General features: G+C 41.8%; 1 protein-coding gene across 10 annotated transcripts in view; it reads right to left on the minus strand.

Annotated features, from left to right (window-relative positions):
* Positions 1-696: 696 nt before the first annotated feature.
* Positions 697-18006, minus strand: part of LOC125458109 (gamma-aminobutyric acid receptor subunit alpha-2) — a 222924-nt gene continuing 205614 nt past the window's right edge. For all 10 annotated transcript variants that reach the window (XM_048543026.2, XM_048543028.2, XM_048543033.2 and 7 more), the window contains exons 9-10: positions 8482-8684; positions 697-3526 (exon numbers count right to left, since the gene is read on the minus strand). In XM_048543026.2, coding sequence (XP_048398983.1) covers positions 3215-3526; positions 8482-8684 — 515 coding nt within the window. In that variant the 3' untranslated portion in view covers positions 697-3214. The remainder of the gene's footprint in view (positions 3527-8481; positions 8685-18006) is intronic.

The raw sequence follows: 18006 nt of genomic DNA on the forward strand, positions 1-18006 counted from the left end.
GGGGGAGAGGTTGGAGTGGGTGAGAGGGGTGGAGAGGTTGAGGCGGTTAATGTCTCGACGGCAGTTAGAGATGAAGAGTCAAGGGAGGGTAAGAGGCCTGGGGGTGGTGTCCAGGAGGAGGACTTGTGTTGGAAGCGGGTGAAGGGGTCAGTGGAGGGAGGGTTAGGCTCCCGGTTGAAGAAGTAGGCGTGGAGGCGAAGGCGGTGGAAAAACTGTTCTATGTCCAATCGTGACTGGTATTCGTTGATGTATGGTTGTTGGGGGACAAAGGTGAGCCCCTTACTAAGGACTGACCATTCGTCCTCAGTTAGTGGGAGGTCTGGGGGGATGGTGAAGATGCAGCAGGGTTCAGTGTGACTGTGTTCTCTGGGGTTGCTGGCTGTGGAAGTTGTGGGCGGAGCGATGAGGTCGTCGGCCGTGGCGGGGTTCCGTCGGCGTCGGCTCCTACCTACTAACCTCATCCTACCTCCTTGACCTGTCCATCTTCCCTGGGCTGACCTATCCCCTCCCTACCTCCCCACCTATACTCTCCTCTCCACCTATCTTCTTTTCTCTCCATCTTTGGTCCGCCTCCCCCTCTCTCCCTATTTATTCCATAACCCTCACCCCATCCCCCTCTCTGATGAAGGGTCTAGGCCCGAAACGTCAGCTTTTGTGCTCCTGAGATGCTGCTGGGCCTGCTGTGTTCATCCAGCCTCACATTTTATTATCTTGGATTCTCCAGCATCTGCAGTTCCCATTATCACATCTGTAGAGGTGTTTGCTTAGGATTGCGGGGTGGTCGAGCTGTTCTTGTGCTACAGGCCTGATGTATGCCCACAGTCCACAACTTTTACTTGTCTGAATTCAGGTATTGTCCTTGAAAAAATGGGGATTAATAGCAGCACAATATTACAACTGCAACAATCCAATGCATATATAGTTTGTACTGTGGAAGACCAAGCTCTATACAGTATCCAACCTGTCAGAAAAATCTGGCAGCGCAAAGTCTGTAAGTGAGCTTGTGTGGCGTTGAAATGCAAGCCAAGGAACAGAAGTCCAAATATTCCTGGTGAGGAATCTGGCACCAGCATTATTCGACCCACAGGAGCTGTAAGTCACTAATTATTCCATTAGTTTTTAAAGATTCTTTATGGCTTATCTTGACAAGGCAAATTTCAGCTCCTACATGCATACCCAACACACACACACTCACACCCAACACACAACACTCACACACTCACACCTAACACACACACACTCAGCGCACATACAAACACACACTCTCTCTCACACACATATTCAACACACACACTCAGCCATCCACACTCGCACACAGTCAACACACACACACACAACACACAGACACACACACACTCAACACTCAGCACACACACATACACACACTCTCTCACTCACTCTCTCTCTCACACACACACTCACACTCAACACTCCACACACACACACATTCACACACACACACACAATACATGCACACATACACCCACACTCTCTCTCCCTCACACACACACACTTACACACACTCAACACACACAACCACACTCTCTCTCACACATACAGGCGCACACACACACTCAGCACACACACAAAAAATTTGTGACTGACTGGTCTTCTCATCACCCATTCTGTTTGAATCAGATTCCTTGAGTCCTTGGCAGAATCTGAACTTCCACCAGTTTTGACTCCTATTCAGCAGCAATTTTATTTCCTCTGCAAATGAGACTCTAAAGTTAATATTTCCTGGGAGTGGCTGGGGAGGAAGGGGAGGCGTGCAGATGGTTTGCTACCTGCTTCCGCCTAGTCATCTCCAAATTCCAGCACAAGTTGAAATTGGGTATTTCTCATCTTAAATAAATACATCAGCAATAAGAAATCCTGTGAAAATTTAAGAGCAGCTTGCTGTTGCTAACATTAATCCATTTGGTCCATTTCATTAAAATACTTAAAGATATTGACAACTATATACAGTCATGATCTTTAAAAGAAAATGCATTTACCCCATTGAACCTTAAATAATTCCAGAAGAAAATGTCTTCATTTCCTCAATATGCAATCATGGCACTTCAGTGCATTTTTTTTTAAAACTCAAAACGTTGACTTTATACAAGAAAATCTATCAAACACAGCTTTGAGTTCATTTTTCTTTATTGTATCCCTCAAGGTTCTGCATTGTTAAAGTTGGTTCAGGAGATAAAATGGATTTCAGATTTGTTAATGTGGTTACTGAGGCACTTTGTCTGTGCATTGTATGATGCCATTGTTGGGTAAGTCACACAATGTGCTCTGTGACCTCAGCACCAGTATCATCATGCAAATCCCCAAATCACATGCGTCATATTTAACATTAAAACCAAAATGGCAGCACAAAACAAATGTTGAAGAAATACAATAAAATAAACATTAAAGTTGTGTTATGAAATCTTGTTGAGAAACCTAATTCTTGTGTTTATTTAAACATTAATTATCTCTCGCAGTATATAAGAAACATTTCTTTTTACAAGTAAAAGTTTTGCACTAGAACCGATGTCAGTTGTGTACTAGACTGAAGAAATTAAAAATCACTAAGTACTACTGTAATCATCAACACTTTCATATAGCATGTGGTCTTACAATAAAAAATGACAGAAGTGCAACCTAATAATTTTTTTCAACCAATAAGTGCTAACATATGAACTCTTTTTTGATTTTAAGTATCTGCAATGCAAAACCTTGCAAACAGTTGTGTGGTACAAACTTTGAATGTATGAACCCAAGTTTTCACCATTAGGTGAATTTCAATTTTACAGCCAGTTGGCAACCCGGTAGTGATTGGTCAACCACTATAGATCACACCTTATTTGCATTCAATTATTTTCCATGAAGCAAATGTTGTGCAATCTACAATGAATGAATCGTCTGTTTTGCCAGGTTAATCCCACGGGTATTCAAATCAAAAATGACCCACTCATCATCACAACCCATTCCACATCTTATTCCGCATCCTTCTAATGCCTAATATCTTGTTTCAATTGTCCTTTCATTGAGATCGCAGTATAATTCATTTTCCAAATCATGTTGTGGATCATGTGGACTTTGCAACTCTTCTGTGTATGAATCATGACAAAATAAAGGCTTATTTCTATAAACATACCAAAGTACATAGATTAGCAATTACAGGTTGCATTTGGCATTCTTACCCTTTAGAAATTCCACTTGCCTTAAAATGCATCAATGATTACTTTGCTGCGCCATCACTCATCTCTTTAACAACAGTTTCTCTGTTTAAATATGTGGCCCAGTACACTAAATTGAAAGTTCCAAATAAAACAGGGAACATTATCCTGGACATTCTGTCAATTTTGCTTACGCTGTTAAATGTTTTCTTGGCCTCTTGGGGCTTGGTCTCTGGTTTGGCTTCTTTTGGCTCTGCAGCTGCACTCTTTGCAATTGTTGGTAGTGCTGAGTCCTTGGTGATGTTTGGTGCGTAATTGGCAACTGCCACTGCATAAGCATTATTTTTCTTCATGACAGAAGCCTTGTCTTTCTTCTGTGGAAGTAAATGAAAAGTATTCATTGATTTATTCTTCTTTCTGCAGGATCAGAGAATGAGACTGCACAATACACTGCTGTTTAACCCATTGTGGCTCTTTGAAATGGGTATCCCGTTCTCTGCTTTTGTGCATAGACCTGCCAATTTCAATTCCAAAGTTGTTACTGCATCAGCCTTTCATCAGGCATTCAATCCAGGTTATTACAACTCATTGCGTTAAAAATATGTTCTTCAAAATACTTGTGGTTCTTTTGTCAATTTATTTTGTTTACTAAAGTAAGCTTCGTAAAGCAAAAGGAAAGACAGAATATCTGGAAAAATCAAAAATTTGAATTAAATTAAAATGGTAGCAACAGAAAAATGTATGAATAGATCCAAAAATGTGTTCATCTCATGGAAGGGATAATGCTGCCACGGGAGATGGATATCCACAGGGTCCCTCACAATGGAAATGCTTATGAATGGATGCAGGTATCATGCATAAAAAGGCTCAGACCTGTGGGTGCAGATATATAATATTCAGCCTTTCAGATCATTGTTATTACCATATGCATCTGGTAAAGACTGTCCTCTAATCACCTGGAATGATGCTGACTTTGAAGCATTAAAAGATCCCATTCCCAACATGATACTTGAATGATGCTGGCACAAATGGCTCATATCAATGTAATGGTCTGCATGCCTCTGACAAGAGTTTTGGCCAGAAAACATGAAGAAAGATCCCAAAGAAAACCACATTCTCTTCCATGTTTACATTCTTTCTTTTAAAAATGGATAACATTGCCAGATCCTGACTGAGGCTGATTACATGATTGTATTTCTAGAAACTTCTGACCCCCCTGTATTGTTTAGACATTCCAGCTGAAACAGACACAAAGGTTGTCTGCTTCCAGCTAACTCTGGATAAAGGAAACCATAAGACCTATTACGCTAAAGTGAGAAATAATGCTTTCTCAGGAACTTTTGGGGGTGCTGATGTCCTAGTGGTATTACCGTTAGACTGTTAATCCAGGTACTCTAGTAATGATCTGGGACCAAGGTTTGAATCCTGCCACTGCAGATGGTAGAATTTGAGTTCAGTAAAAATCAGGAATTAAGAGTCTAATGATGATCTTGAATCCAATGTCATGTGTCAAAAAAACCCTTCTGGTTCATTAATGTCCTTTAGGGAAGGAAATTGCCATCCTTACTGGGTCTGGCCTACATGTGACTCCAGGCCCACAGCAATGTCATTGACTCTAAACTGTCCTCTGGGCAATTAGTGATGGGCAATAAATGCAGGCCTGGCCAGTGACGTTCACATCCCATGAATGAATAGACAAAACATCACCCCCACAATGGAAACGCTAACTGGTGGGAGGGGTGGGGCGGTTGGTTATGTAAAACTTAGAGACTTAATGACTTTCCAATTGATCCATCAGAGTGTGCCACCAGGATCTGAAATGCATGCAATTGTCACATGATAAAATTTGCAGCTGGTAATATAACATGAATGTGCTAACGTATCAAGTCTCAGCAACAGAAAAGTAATGTGTCCCATGTGCCAGGCAGTTCTGCAGGTGTGGAAAGGTCATTCATGCTATTTATTTTGAGCTTCATCACTCTCGCATCAAAGTTATTGCACAAAATCAGGAGAATCTCGAGAGGTCACATGTATCCATGTTTTAAAACATCATTGAAACATCATGCAAAACATTAACAGAGATATTAAATATTATTTCATTACACATAAATAGCAAACATCTGTCTCAGCAGGCCCCTCTGTGTTTATTTTTGCATTACAGTCAATTCCTGAAAATGATGCTCTGCCTCCCAGCAGAAAAGTGTTTGATGACCAACAGATATTTATTAGATCATATCATCATACTATTACAGCTGTTGTAATAGTGTTTCAAATATGTCTTTAATAGAAGCATCACCATCTAACGAGACAGCAGCCCTATATGGTGAATTTAAAAACGATTAAAACCCCAAGTCCTAAGGCTACTATGGATTCCCACGTCAAATGAAGAGTATTTGGATACAGAATAAAACACCAAAATGACATTTCAACTCAAAGTCAAGAAAAGGATTTCCTACTGCCAGATCTTGTCAAATCAACCTATTCAGAAATTTCATCATATGTTGCCAGAGCAAGAACTTGAACCTAGGCCTCCTGGTGTAAGGTGTAGGGACGCTGCTGCTGTGCCAGATGAGCAGACTCACTAACGTACTGTTCTAATAAATTTAATTTCCAATACAAGATATTGCCATTTTTTGCCTTACTGGATCTATTTGACATTTATGGGCCATTTAATGAAGTGAATAAGGATAAAAGTTGAGAGCATGATGTAAAAAGTTGCTGAATTATTAGTGCCCATTTTCGAGAACAATAAATGATCAGGTTGGATTCTCCCCAACATCCCACCCCTAAAGCTTTTAATTTTCTATGCTTACCTAGTTCTAACAGACAAAGAAATGAGGAGTCACAAAAAAAAAGATTTGTACCATTGCTTTCTTAGAAGTTGCTGTTTCATGTTTCCCTTTATTGTGGGTTTTTTTTTGAAGAGTAGTATTACATTTATACGGCGCTTCTAACATGTTCTTCAAATTTTATTTGAAGTACGTACTCTGTAAATACACTGTCATAAACATATCTATTGAATCTTGACTGACAGTTAAGTTCATTTTTTGAAGGTGATGAGGATACAATTTAGATGAGTGAAAATCTTGTAGCCCTCCAGGAGTTTATGATTGAGTGGAGCAATTTGATTCAGGTAGTCAGGCTCAACCTCTGTGAATGTAGTCATAATAAATTACAATCCACATAATTTTATTGATCTATTGATATTTAAAATAAATTAAAAGTAAAGAGCTCAAAATTAGTAATGGACGGCAGCACAAAATGAGAGACAGTGAGTGAGAAGTCTGTTTTGTTCTCCACACAACTCTCTCTTGCGAAAGACAACTGAATGAGGTATAAACTTGGAAAATTGTTACTGTCCATTTTGTGTTAATGCCAAAGACTAACATAAGCCCAAATGTTCCAACTGCACATTTTCAACGAATGACTGGCAAAGACTCAACTTACTCTTGAAAGTAAAGGATCATTGCATTTGCAGAATACAAACACCTGGGCAGGAGTCCTCTTTGTCAAGTTTTGTTCTTGCATACAAATATGAATGATTAAAGTAGTCCGTTAAGGCACCTCATAATTTAGTCTCTAGGTGATGGCTGGGTTCAGGATATCTCAACTGGGCTGCAGAGGAACTTCCCGCGAGAGGGGAAAGATCCATTTGTTGTGGTCCATGCAGGTACCAATGATAGCAGTAGAAAAAGGAAAGAGCTTCTGCTGAGGGAATATGAGCAGCTCGAGGCTAAATTAAACACCAGAACTGAAAAGGTAATAATCTGCAAATTACTACCTAAACCACAAGCTAATTGGCACAGGGTGAACAAGATTAAAGAGGTAAACATGTGGCTCAAAGATTGGTGGGGAACAAATGGGTTTGAATTCAAGAGACATTGGTGTCAGTACTTGGGAAGGAAGAAGCTGTTCTGATGGGACAGGTTCCACCTGAATCATGCTGGGAGCAGAGTCCTGATGAATCGCAAAGGGGAGCCTGTTTAGATGTATCCCAAAACTTTGTGGGAAGCTAGGGGAGTCATTGTTGGGCCCCTTGCTAAAATATTAGCAGATACAATGGCCTAGGGTGAGGTGCTGGAAGACTGGAGGATGGCTAAAGTGGTGCTTTTATTTGAGAGGAGTAGGAAGGAAAAGCCAGGGAACTATATAGCGGTGAGCCTGATGTCAGTGGTGGATACATTGTTGGACTGGATTCTGAGGGACGGGATTTATGTGTATTTGGAAAAGCAAGGGCTTATTGGGAATAGCCAACATGGCTTTGTGCTTGGGAAAGTCTCACTAACTTGATTTTTATTTTCTGAAGAAGGGACCAGACCCGAAATCGCAGCTTTCCTGCTCCTCTGATGCTGCTTGGCCTGCTGTGTTCATCCAGCTCTACACCTTGTTATCTCACTAACTTGATTGAGTTTTTTGAAGAAGTGACAAATATGATTGATGAAGGCAAAGCAGTGGACATTGTCTATATGGATTTCAGTAAGGTGTTTGACAAGGTTCCGCATGGTAGACTCATTGGCAAGGTTAGATCACATGGTATCCATTTGTATACAGAATTGGCTTGAAGGTAGGAGACAGTGGGTGATGGTGGAGGATTGTTTTTTGGACTGGAGGCCTGTGACCAGTGGTGTGCCAAAAGGATCAGTGCTGGGTCCACTGTGGCTGAAAGGCTTTTCAGATGAGGAGTGTTTGAGGGCTCTGGTCTGTATTTGATGGTGTTGAGAAAGATGAGGGGATACCTCATTGGCAGGAGAGACTTGGATCTGAGAGCACAATCTCAGAGTAATGGGACAATCCTTTGAAACTGAGATGAGAAGGAATTTCTTCAGCTAGAAGTTGGTCAATCTGTGGAATGCATTGACACAGACGGCTGTGGAGGCCAAGTTATTGAGTGTATCTAAGACAGATATAGACTCTTTATTAATAAAAGGATCAAGGGTTATGGGAAGAAGGCAAGAAATGGTGTTGACAAACATATCAGACATGACCAAATGGCAGAGAGACCACATGGGCCAAATGACCTAGATCTACTGCTTTATCTTATGACCTTAACTGATATCACCCAATGTCTCACATATCAATGCAATCACTTGGGAGTGATCAGGATGGAAATTCGGACTATGTTTTTGAGGTTACTATTGCTATAGTTGTGTTTCTCAATTGATAATCTCAGCAAACTCAGCACATTCAATCTGGGATCGTCATTTACTGCATTGTTTTGCACTAGATTGTATGGTGAACTTATGTTCCAAAAGCATAGACAATGAATCTGCTACACTGTCATGGTTCGCAAATTGAGATTCGATTAAATGTAGCTGAAAGAATGCCTTACCTTATCATTCACAACACTTTTGCCATCCCAAGCCCAGCCTCGTTTTGTAAAATAATTCACCGTGGCAAATTCTATTAATGCAGAGAACACAAAGGCATAGCAGACAGCAATAAACCAATCCATGGCAGTTGCATATGCAACTTTAGGGAGCGAGTTTCGAGCGCTGATGCTCAGAGTTGTCATTGTAAGCACTGTTGTAACTCCTGCAGAAAGATATAAAGTAGTATCAGAAAATTCTACACTTGTATGACAAAAACAAGTCTGTACCGTGCAAAATATCCTGTGCAAACTTCTCATATATATATTTATTTTTTGGACCAAGCAACAAACAATACCCAATGATTGCTAGAAACAAAAATGCACACGATTATTTATTTTGTGACAAGTAGGTGTGTTTTTCTACAACACTTTGCATGTTTTGTTGCTGTGCATATTCAGAGGATATTTTTCCAAGATTATTTAATATGTGGCCTCTTTAGACAAAAAACTGGAGGTGGCGTTCACAAGGGCCCGATTTGCAGCTCCTGTCTTTTTAATAAACTTTTTATGTTCATGTGTAATGCTAGTCACATATTAGGACAATAATAGTATTCTCTTTTGGATTTTACATAACCTGATCGGTTCCTAAGCATGTTAATATTTTTCTTTATCATTAAATTGCTTCTTTTCTAGTTTTGCAGAGAATGGTTGTTTCTTTTTTTCCCCTGCACTTGGCTTGACTACTCATGGAAATTCCAAAAGACAAAGGTAATTGTATAAAAGAAGCATATTAATATGATCGAATTAATATTTATTCAGGATGGAGCAAGGTTAACCCAGCAGCTGACTCAAAAGTAACCCTAATGTTAATCTGATGGTGATTTCTGAATCAGGGTGGGGTGATGCGGGATAACATTACATGGGTAAAATCAGGAAAATAAATCAATGGACCAGTTTTTGTTGCTTCGTAGAGATACAAGTTGATTCACAAAATGCAGAACACTTTTTTTTGCAGAAAAATCAATTGTCATTGACCACCTGAACCCACACAATCTACATTTGGCTATCTCAATTCTCCATTGTGATGACCATGGGAGAACCAGGGACTGAATTTTACCAAAACTATTAATTTCAGAGAGCTTTGTACAGGGTTTGTCTCTATGAGCTCCAGCAAGTTATCTCACACAATTCACAGCTCACCTCACTGGGTACACCCATGCCTCAATGGTGCTGCTGTCCCACCACCTTGTGTTCACTAGCAGCAGAAGTGCTCACCATCGCCAGGACCTTCTGGAATCCTAGCCACCGGCACCATAGTAAACCTCACGTGTACCAGGTCAATCAGTGCAAGCCCCAAACTACCTTTTACAGTCACAGTGCTTGACGAACTGTTCTGGAAACCGCCAGCAGAAACAGGTTGGCATCCTCATTTGCTGACAGGAACCTGGAGGTCCTAGTCAACTGGATGGTGGCAAGGAGGGCCAACCCCTTTCGTCAGGAACACCAGAGGAGACCAAGATAGCAGCTTGGACTGAAGTTATCTGGAGGGCTAATGTGGTAACCATGGCCCAAAGCAACACCCGACAGTGCAAGAAGTAATTTTATGACTTTCTGGACACTGCAAGGAACGTGCCACATCTCCTCTGGGGTAACTCACTCTAGCGCTGCCATTGGCTCCTGGTCTACCTCTCCCACTATTACATGCAGCATCTTCCCTCAATTTCACTCACCCATCTCAATATCCCAGTCTACTTTCTCTGCACGCCTTCTGCTCTTCTTACTCCCACACTTAAGATACCCCACTATCTTTCATTGAATGACATAAACGTTAACTGTTGAGCCAGACTTTCATCTCACTCTGTCCCTCCCTTTGAGTTATTTCAGGAGAAAATGGTAACCAGTAGGAAGTAAAGATGAGGATGGGTGGTGAGGTGTCTAACTTTCATTCTCCTCGCATGCTATGGTGAGGAAGGAGAGAATCTTGCTTTGGTACAGAGGTCCATGTCTGTTCATGTGGCAATGCCAACACTTCCAAATCCTGGAAATCAAGAATCATTGCCCTTCCTTAAATTGCTTTTTTCACTTGTTGTTTACCTGGCCAATATTTATGGCCCATCTCTCATTGTAATTCCAAAGATGATGGTGAGCTGCCTTCTCGAAAAATTGCAGTCCATGTATTGTAACTAGACCCACAATGTCATTAGGGATTGAAATCCATGATTTTGACCCAGCAACAGTGAAGGAAAGGTGACATTTCCAAGTCAGATTGGTGGGTGGCTTAGAAGGGAACTTGGAGGTGCTGGTGTCCCCATGTGCCTGCTGCCCTTGCCCTTCTAGATGAAAGTGGCCATGGGTTTGGAAGGTGCTGTCTGAGGATCTTTGATGAATTTGATTAATTTCTTGTAGGTAGTAGACGCTGCTGGTACCGAGTGTTGGTGGTGGAGGGACTGAAAGTTGTGGGTGTGGTGCCAATCAAATGGGCTGATTTTTCTTGGATGTACTTCTTGCGTGTTGATGGAGCTGCATTCACCCAGGCAAGTATTCCATCACACACATGCTTCGGGAGACAGAGGGTGACCTACTCCCTGCAGGATTCCTAACCTCTGACCTCTTCTTACATAAGAACACACATAAGAACTAGGAGCAGGAGTAGGCAATTCAGCCACTCAAGCCTGCTCTGCCACTGTAGCCATTGTATTTATGTGGCTAGTCCAGCTGAGTTTCTGGTTAATAGTAACTGCCAGGATGTTGATAAAAGGGGGTTAAGTGATGGTAATGTCAATGAGTGTCAAGAGCTAGTGCTCTCCCATTACCACCATAATGAAATGCACTCTTAACATGCCCAAACTTCTATTTCTACTTCATAACTCTTTCTCTCTCTTGCAGGCATCACATCTGCATTGTTGCTGCATTAAGAGAATAAACCCTTAGGACATCAGCTCATCTGCTTTTGAGGACAAAGGCACAGATTCCCTGGAGGGATCACCAGCTCCCCTACACCCCTGCACCATCCAGGGGGAATGAGGGACCTAGATGCCACTTCAGATTGGCCATACTGTCAAGGAGATAACGTGGTGTTAGCTGAAGGAGGAACCACATTCAAACCACCTAGAAGTCTGCTCTCACAACAATCCAGAACTGTCCAGCCCCTTCACTTTTATCCAGCTTTCTATCCCCAAACCTGTGGGAGCTCAACCTAAAGGTGAAAATACATCGAGGGAGGACACTCAGCATGGCTGTGCCGTGTAGCCACAGAGTTCCCCACTCTCATTATTCTCATTATAGCTGCCATGCGTGCAATCTCCAACTGAATATGTGTCAAAAGGCCTGAGCAGCAACATCCGAATCAGGTCATCTATCTGAAAAAAAAGAAGCCGGCTCTATTTTAGGTCAGGTCTCTCTGACTCAGTTGCAGACATAGAGACTGGACTGAGACACAGTGAGTGGGAAAGGCGAAAGACATCATTCTGAGTGCACATGGGTGAAACATCATTGTAAATACACTGTCATGTTCACTTTTCATCATCAGCTGTCAGCAATTGTCATTTTTGCTGCGTCTACAAGAATGAAAGTAGGAAGTTAATCCGTCCTTAGCGCACTCCCTGTCTGAATTTAGCAATCCTTTCCATAGCACCCAAACTAGCATGAAATATTCTCATGATTGAAAGGGGAAGCGTCAGATGTTATGAAAACTTCCATCAGTTTGCCACCTTAATTTTTATTATCATTCATTAATTATTTTATTGTTATTTTTCATATTATTATTCAAGCTGTACTTACAGTTGAAATTACACATTTGATGTGACTTTTGCAATATCAAAACAGTTGAACATACAACTCAATTCCAATAAATGGGGATAATAAAAAGGTCCTGCCTGTATTACTCTGACTAATACTACGGCACTGTGAGATGTCAAAGGTGTCGTACCTTCTGAAAAACATCATTTTCTTACTCTGTATAATGCTGCAGCTCTCATGAATCCTCATGGTCTACCATGTAGTCTTTTTACGTCCTCCAGTTGTCCAGGGCAATGAATCCAAGGATTAAGCAGTGTCTTCTCTCTGTCCAGTGCTATAATCAACCCACGATATTGAAATGTGATGGGAAAGAGCCATCTTATAATCCTTGTTGACCCCGACAAAAGAATGTATTACCTTTCAGATACACTACACTCATGACAAGACAATCTGACTATTGTCTCTAACTAGAGTGTAGTGCCAATGTTTCTTTCTCTTATCTGTATGGGATTCCAATGAAGACAAGCAACTGTGACTCTCCTGTATCATGAGGGCATGTATGACTGGAAATTCTGCGCATTGTTACAGACCATTGACCTGATTCGGATGTATGCTGCTCAGGACTTTTGACACATATTCAGTTGGAGATTGTACGTATGGCAGCTATAATGAGAATTTGTCCGCTCGCTCCAACCCAGACAGCACCCAAGAAATGCAACAATGCAAACAGAATATTGGTGTGAAAATCTTATCGACCAAGATGAGAAATGAGCAGCTCTTGCACTTTATGCAGGCTTTAGAACCTTGGAAGCTGATTGTGATTTTTGCAACTAAGGTGAATCTTTACAGCTTGCCTCACCTTACCTGTGTTTCATAGCCACTGTTAGGAGCAATTTCTAACATTGTCTGATATGGTCAAGATGCTTATAGTTGAGACAGATGGTCAATGCATGAGGTCTCTACAGAGAATTATGTGATAACAGATGTCTTTAACCTGTTCTGTGTCAGCAGCTGATTTAATACCATCATCCCTTGAAGGGCTTCACATCACGCACAAGTAGATCCTGCTCCCTCCATGAAATCAAAATACTTACTTAGCTCACTCCAGCCGTAGCGGCAGCATTTTCTATTTTAGTTGCACATTTACAATTCAGTTGAAATTGGAAGGCAACTTGGGCCATGCTTGACGGAGTAAGTCACTGGCTCAGCTTCACAGTCTAAGTCCATCGACAAACCTTCATGTTCTTTTTGGCCTTCCCTTCCTTGTCAACTCCTTCAGCTTTGATCTTCCAATGTTCCCACTCAACTATCAACTGCACGTTCTTTCCTCGTTAACCTTTGAGCCTGATGCACAGCTTAGTTATGCCAAACATGGGTTTTCCCACATTAAAGCCATAGTGGTGGTGACCATTGACGACACTCCTTCCTGCAGTACTCATTGCTCTTCCTCGCGCCATCGTCACCCACCCTTCCACACGGAGTTGCCTCCCCTTCCACAATTATCATCCTTCTGCATGTCCGTGTTGCACCTCCAAACACTGAAGTTCACTTAAAACAAAAGAAAAATTGCTGGAAAAGCTCAGAAAGTCTGGCAGCATCCATGGAGATAAATCAGAGTTAATATTTTGGGTTAAATGACCCTTCCTCAGAACTTTGTTTCTGGTTTACTGCCTCCACAGTTCTTTTGTATTTTTGTTCTGAAATTGACATCCTCAGTGTCCCCACCATAGCACTGACCTCTGATAGCCCCCATGACTTTCAATGACTAGACCTCTGATTGGCTATGGTTACCCTGCTCACTGACTTGGAAAGACAGCCCTGAATGATGACTGACCACACACCTGTACGGTCTCTGTGAGCTCCCCAAGCGCCTCACCACAAATCTGCTGATTGGTTGCACTGGACTTGAAGAACTGGCCACGGCACACTCCCAGACTGTGGTGATATAGATTCCATGATTGGCCCAAATACCCAATGGCATTGTCCAAACATGACGGCTGATATCAAAAGACACCCTGGACTTTCTGTACATTCTATAAGTGTTGGCATATATATTATAGTTCTGTGTTCACTGGAAAAGTGTCATAAAACATTCAAAATGTAGGACAATGTGTTGACAAACTCCTTTCAGCTACCCATGCATCCTGAAAGTAACCACTGGCAGAGGTTAAACCTCAACACTCAATTACCCTGAGTGTTGAATGAGGATATTGAGATAACCAAAATAAACAAGTCTCAGTTCCTTAACAGGCAGGTAAATAACTTTAAGTGTTCCAGCTGCATCAAACCACTCAAACCAACGCACGTTTTAAGGCATTATGGCGTATAAACTGTGTGGCATACATCCTATTATAATGGCCATGTATGGCGCAACACTCAAAATTGGGTATACTAGTCATTTACACTAAGATATAACTGTGCAGTACAATGACGTGATGGGCCTTTGAAAGAATGAACAAATTAGTCACTTCCCTGGTCTTTCTCCATTGACATGCAACATTTTACATTGAGTATGCATTCAATTCCCTTTTCAATTTTACTACTGAATCTAGTTCCACTACCCTTTCAGGCAATGCATAAAAAAAATTTTCATTTTCCCTTTGGTGCTTTTACCAATTAAATTCTGTGTTCTTTGATTACTACCACTTCTTGCCAATTTATTATTGAAAAATGTTACAAATGAAAGCGAACATTGATTCAGAGAACGGCCACATTTCTGACCTTATTATGTAAGGGAAATCATTGATAAAACATTGGCAGATTATGATGCAAATATCACTGATTTAACTGGAAATATATTTGGCAATTTCTTGAGAGACAGTGAAGAGGTAACAAAACAGATGATCAAAAGCTTGGCCAAAGAGGTGGGCTTTCAGAGTAAATTTAAAAAGCAAGCTCGAGGCAGTAAGATAAAGAGTTTAGGAAAGGAATCTAGAGCTTAGAGCTGAAGAAGCTGAAGGCACAGCTGCCAATTAAAATTGAGAATGAAAAAACAGAAGAACAGTGAATGCTAGAAATCAGAACAAAAACAGAAATTGCTGGAAAAGCTCAGCAAGTCTGGCAGCATCTGTGGAGAGAAATCAAGAATTAACGTTTCGGGTTGAGTGGCCCGTCCTCAAAATACATTAAAATGGAGGATGCTCAAAAGGCCAGAGAGCAGATATCTCACAGGGTTGACGGCTGGAAGAGATTACAGTTAGGCACAACTGAATCTACAGGAATTAATTAATGTTGATCAGTGAGCACAAAAGGTGAATGGGACCTGGTGTAAGTTGGGATGAGGGCAGCTGATTTCTGGAAACAGGCAGTCTGGATGATGTTGTGGAGGGATGATCGAAAGCTCATCCTGAAATTAAACAGGACACCACAGTTGCAAGCAGGCTGGCTCAGTCACAGACAGGGGACTAGAGCTGGTGACTGGAGAAGCAAATATATGGCTTCAATTGCTTGTGGTGAAGCTTCAGTCCATTCGATTTTTAACAGCATGGAATTCCATCCAGTACTGGATATCAAATAAACAATATCATAAACTAGAGTAAGTGAGGGAGTTAAGACAGGTGATGGTGAGTTGGAGTGGAGCGACACCTAACTAAAGTGAAAACAGATGCTGTGGTTTTGAAAGATTTTGCAAGAGGGATATGAGCTCAACGAAAAAAGGAGACAAAAACAGACTCTTGGGGCACACCAGCAGTAACAATGCCGGACCAGAAGTGGTAATCTCCTTCTGCTCTTATTGCAGCATATTGCACCTTCCAGATTCCTCACTGTGATCTCCTCACACTCTTATCTGTGCCACAGAAGCAACACCTGTGTTTGCCCCCACATTCTCAAAATGCATGATGTGGATAACTTTAACTCATATCACTTTATTTTGCAGAATAAGCAGGGACAAAATAACTGGCACCAGGCTGTCAGAGCAGGGCGAGAGCCAGCATCAGAGTCTGCCCCTTCCGAAACAGAAAGCCTGAGATGATGTGGGCAGGGTGTCTGTTCGCAGCATGAATTCTTGACAGCTTGTGGGGTAGGCCTTGATGTGTTTATGTCTGCTTCGCCTCTTTGCATTCTCAGATGAAAACTGACTCTTACATATGACATATGAGGAAGCATAATGGCTTTTCATAGTAACTCAGGTGACTCTGTTTAACCTAGGACTGGTAACCACTGTCCATCTCTTACCTTTGAGAGCCATAGAATCCACAGAATCCTTACAGTGTGGAAGCCTGTTGGAGGACAATGTAGTATCCTCACCCGATGGCAAGGAGAGAACAGCCAAAGACTTCAACGACACAGCCTGATGTAGAAAACTGTTCTGTACAACAGAAAAGGCCTGATTTCACTCGGCAGCCTTCCAGGCAACTTCTGCCCAGAGAAGATATCTTTATTCTTTTCATAGGATTCAAGCATTGCTGGCAGGGCCGATGATTCAAGTGACCTTGAGAATATTGTGGTCAATTATCTTCTTGAACTGCAGCAGTCCATTTCTAAATGACAGGAAAAATTTGTGCACAACTTGCAGGCCATACAGTCAATGGTGACGCAAATGGTCAACTTTATGATCGCTGCACTGGCCCCTCACTGATGGAACCTTGGGTGGCAACTCAACACCTTTGTTAAAATCTAACAGCATTGCAAAGTCAGAATAATAGTGTTGAAAGGACCTTTGTGAGCATCTTAGCGGTTCTGCACTCTGCCTCAGCCCAGAACCACAGGAGTAATGAGATGCAGCCCATGAAAACAGATAAGGCACCATGGAAGAGTCAGATCCTGATTGGGATGATAGCATAGCTACAACCCTGCCTCACTCTCAGCCTCAGCCCTTGTTGGTGCCAGCCATCTAGCTGGACCTGACTGCCTCACCTATCCATCAGGTACTGCAGATTTAACCTACCAAGTCCATGCTGGAGCCTTCAACAGATATTCAGGAATTTATCAGCATTCTTGCCAAAGACAGTTTGCACACAGTTCTTAGAAGTAGTCAAATAGGCTAAGCATGCACATAGGACAGGCATTTGGTCTTCCACAAGATTTTTCGGTTTTCTTTATTCATTTTGTGGAATGTGGGTGTCACTGGCTGGCCAGCATTTGTTGCTTGTCCCTAGTTTCCCTTGATAAGGTGGTGGTGAGCTGCCTTTTTGAACTCCTTCGTGAACAGTCCTCCTGCTATGGTTTGACCCGCAACGCCATTAAGGGAGGGAATCCTAGCATTTTGACCCCGACAGTGAAGGGAAGGCGATAAATTTCCAAGTCAGGATGGTGAGTGGCTTGGAGAGAAACTTGAATGTGTTCCAATATATTTGCTTCCCTTGTCTTTCTAGATGAAAGTGGAGGTGGGTTTAGAAGGTGTCTGAGGATGTTTGGTGAATGTCTGTAGTGCATCTTGTAGACAGTACACACTGCTGCTACTGAGCATCAGTGGTGGAGTGAGTGGATATTTTGTGCTCAGCATAAGCAACTATTGAATGAAATATGAATAATCTTCTTTATAATGTAGCAAGACTGTGGGTCTCGGTACTTATAGTCATGTGATACAAGGTCCACAATGTTAAATCTCATATAGCATTGTAGCCTTGAGAGCTAGGTAAATGTATGAAATAGCAATTGCTGCAATAAGAACAAGCGAGAACATTCATGAGACTATCGTCTTTTTTCTTCCATTCATGGGATGAGGGTATCACAGGAGGGGTCAGCATTTATTGTCCAGACGGCAAATAAGAGTCAACCACACTGCCATGGGTCCGGAGTCACATGTAGGCTAGACTAGGTAAGGATGGCAGTTTCCTTCCACAAAGGGTGTTAGTGAGCCAGACG

The sequence above is a fragment of the Stegostoma tigrinum genome, chromosome 1 (genome assembly GCF_030684315.1).
Source record: "Stegostoma tigrinum isolate sSteTig4 chromosome 1, sSteTig4.hap1, whole genome shotgun sequence".
Classification (NCBI taxonomy): Eukaryota; Metazoa; Chordata; class Chondrichthyes; order Orectolobiformes; family Stegostomatidae; genus Stegostoma; species Stegostoma tigrinum.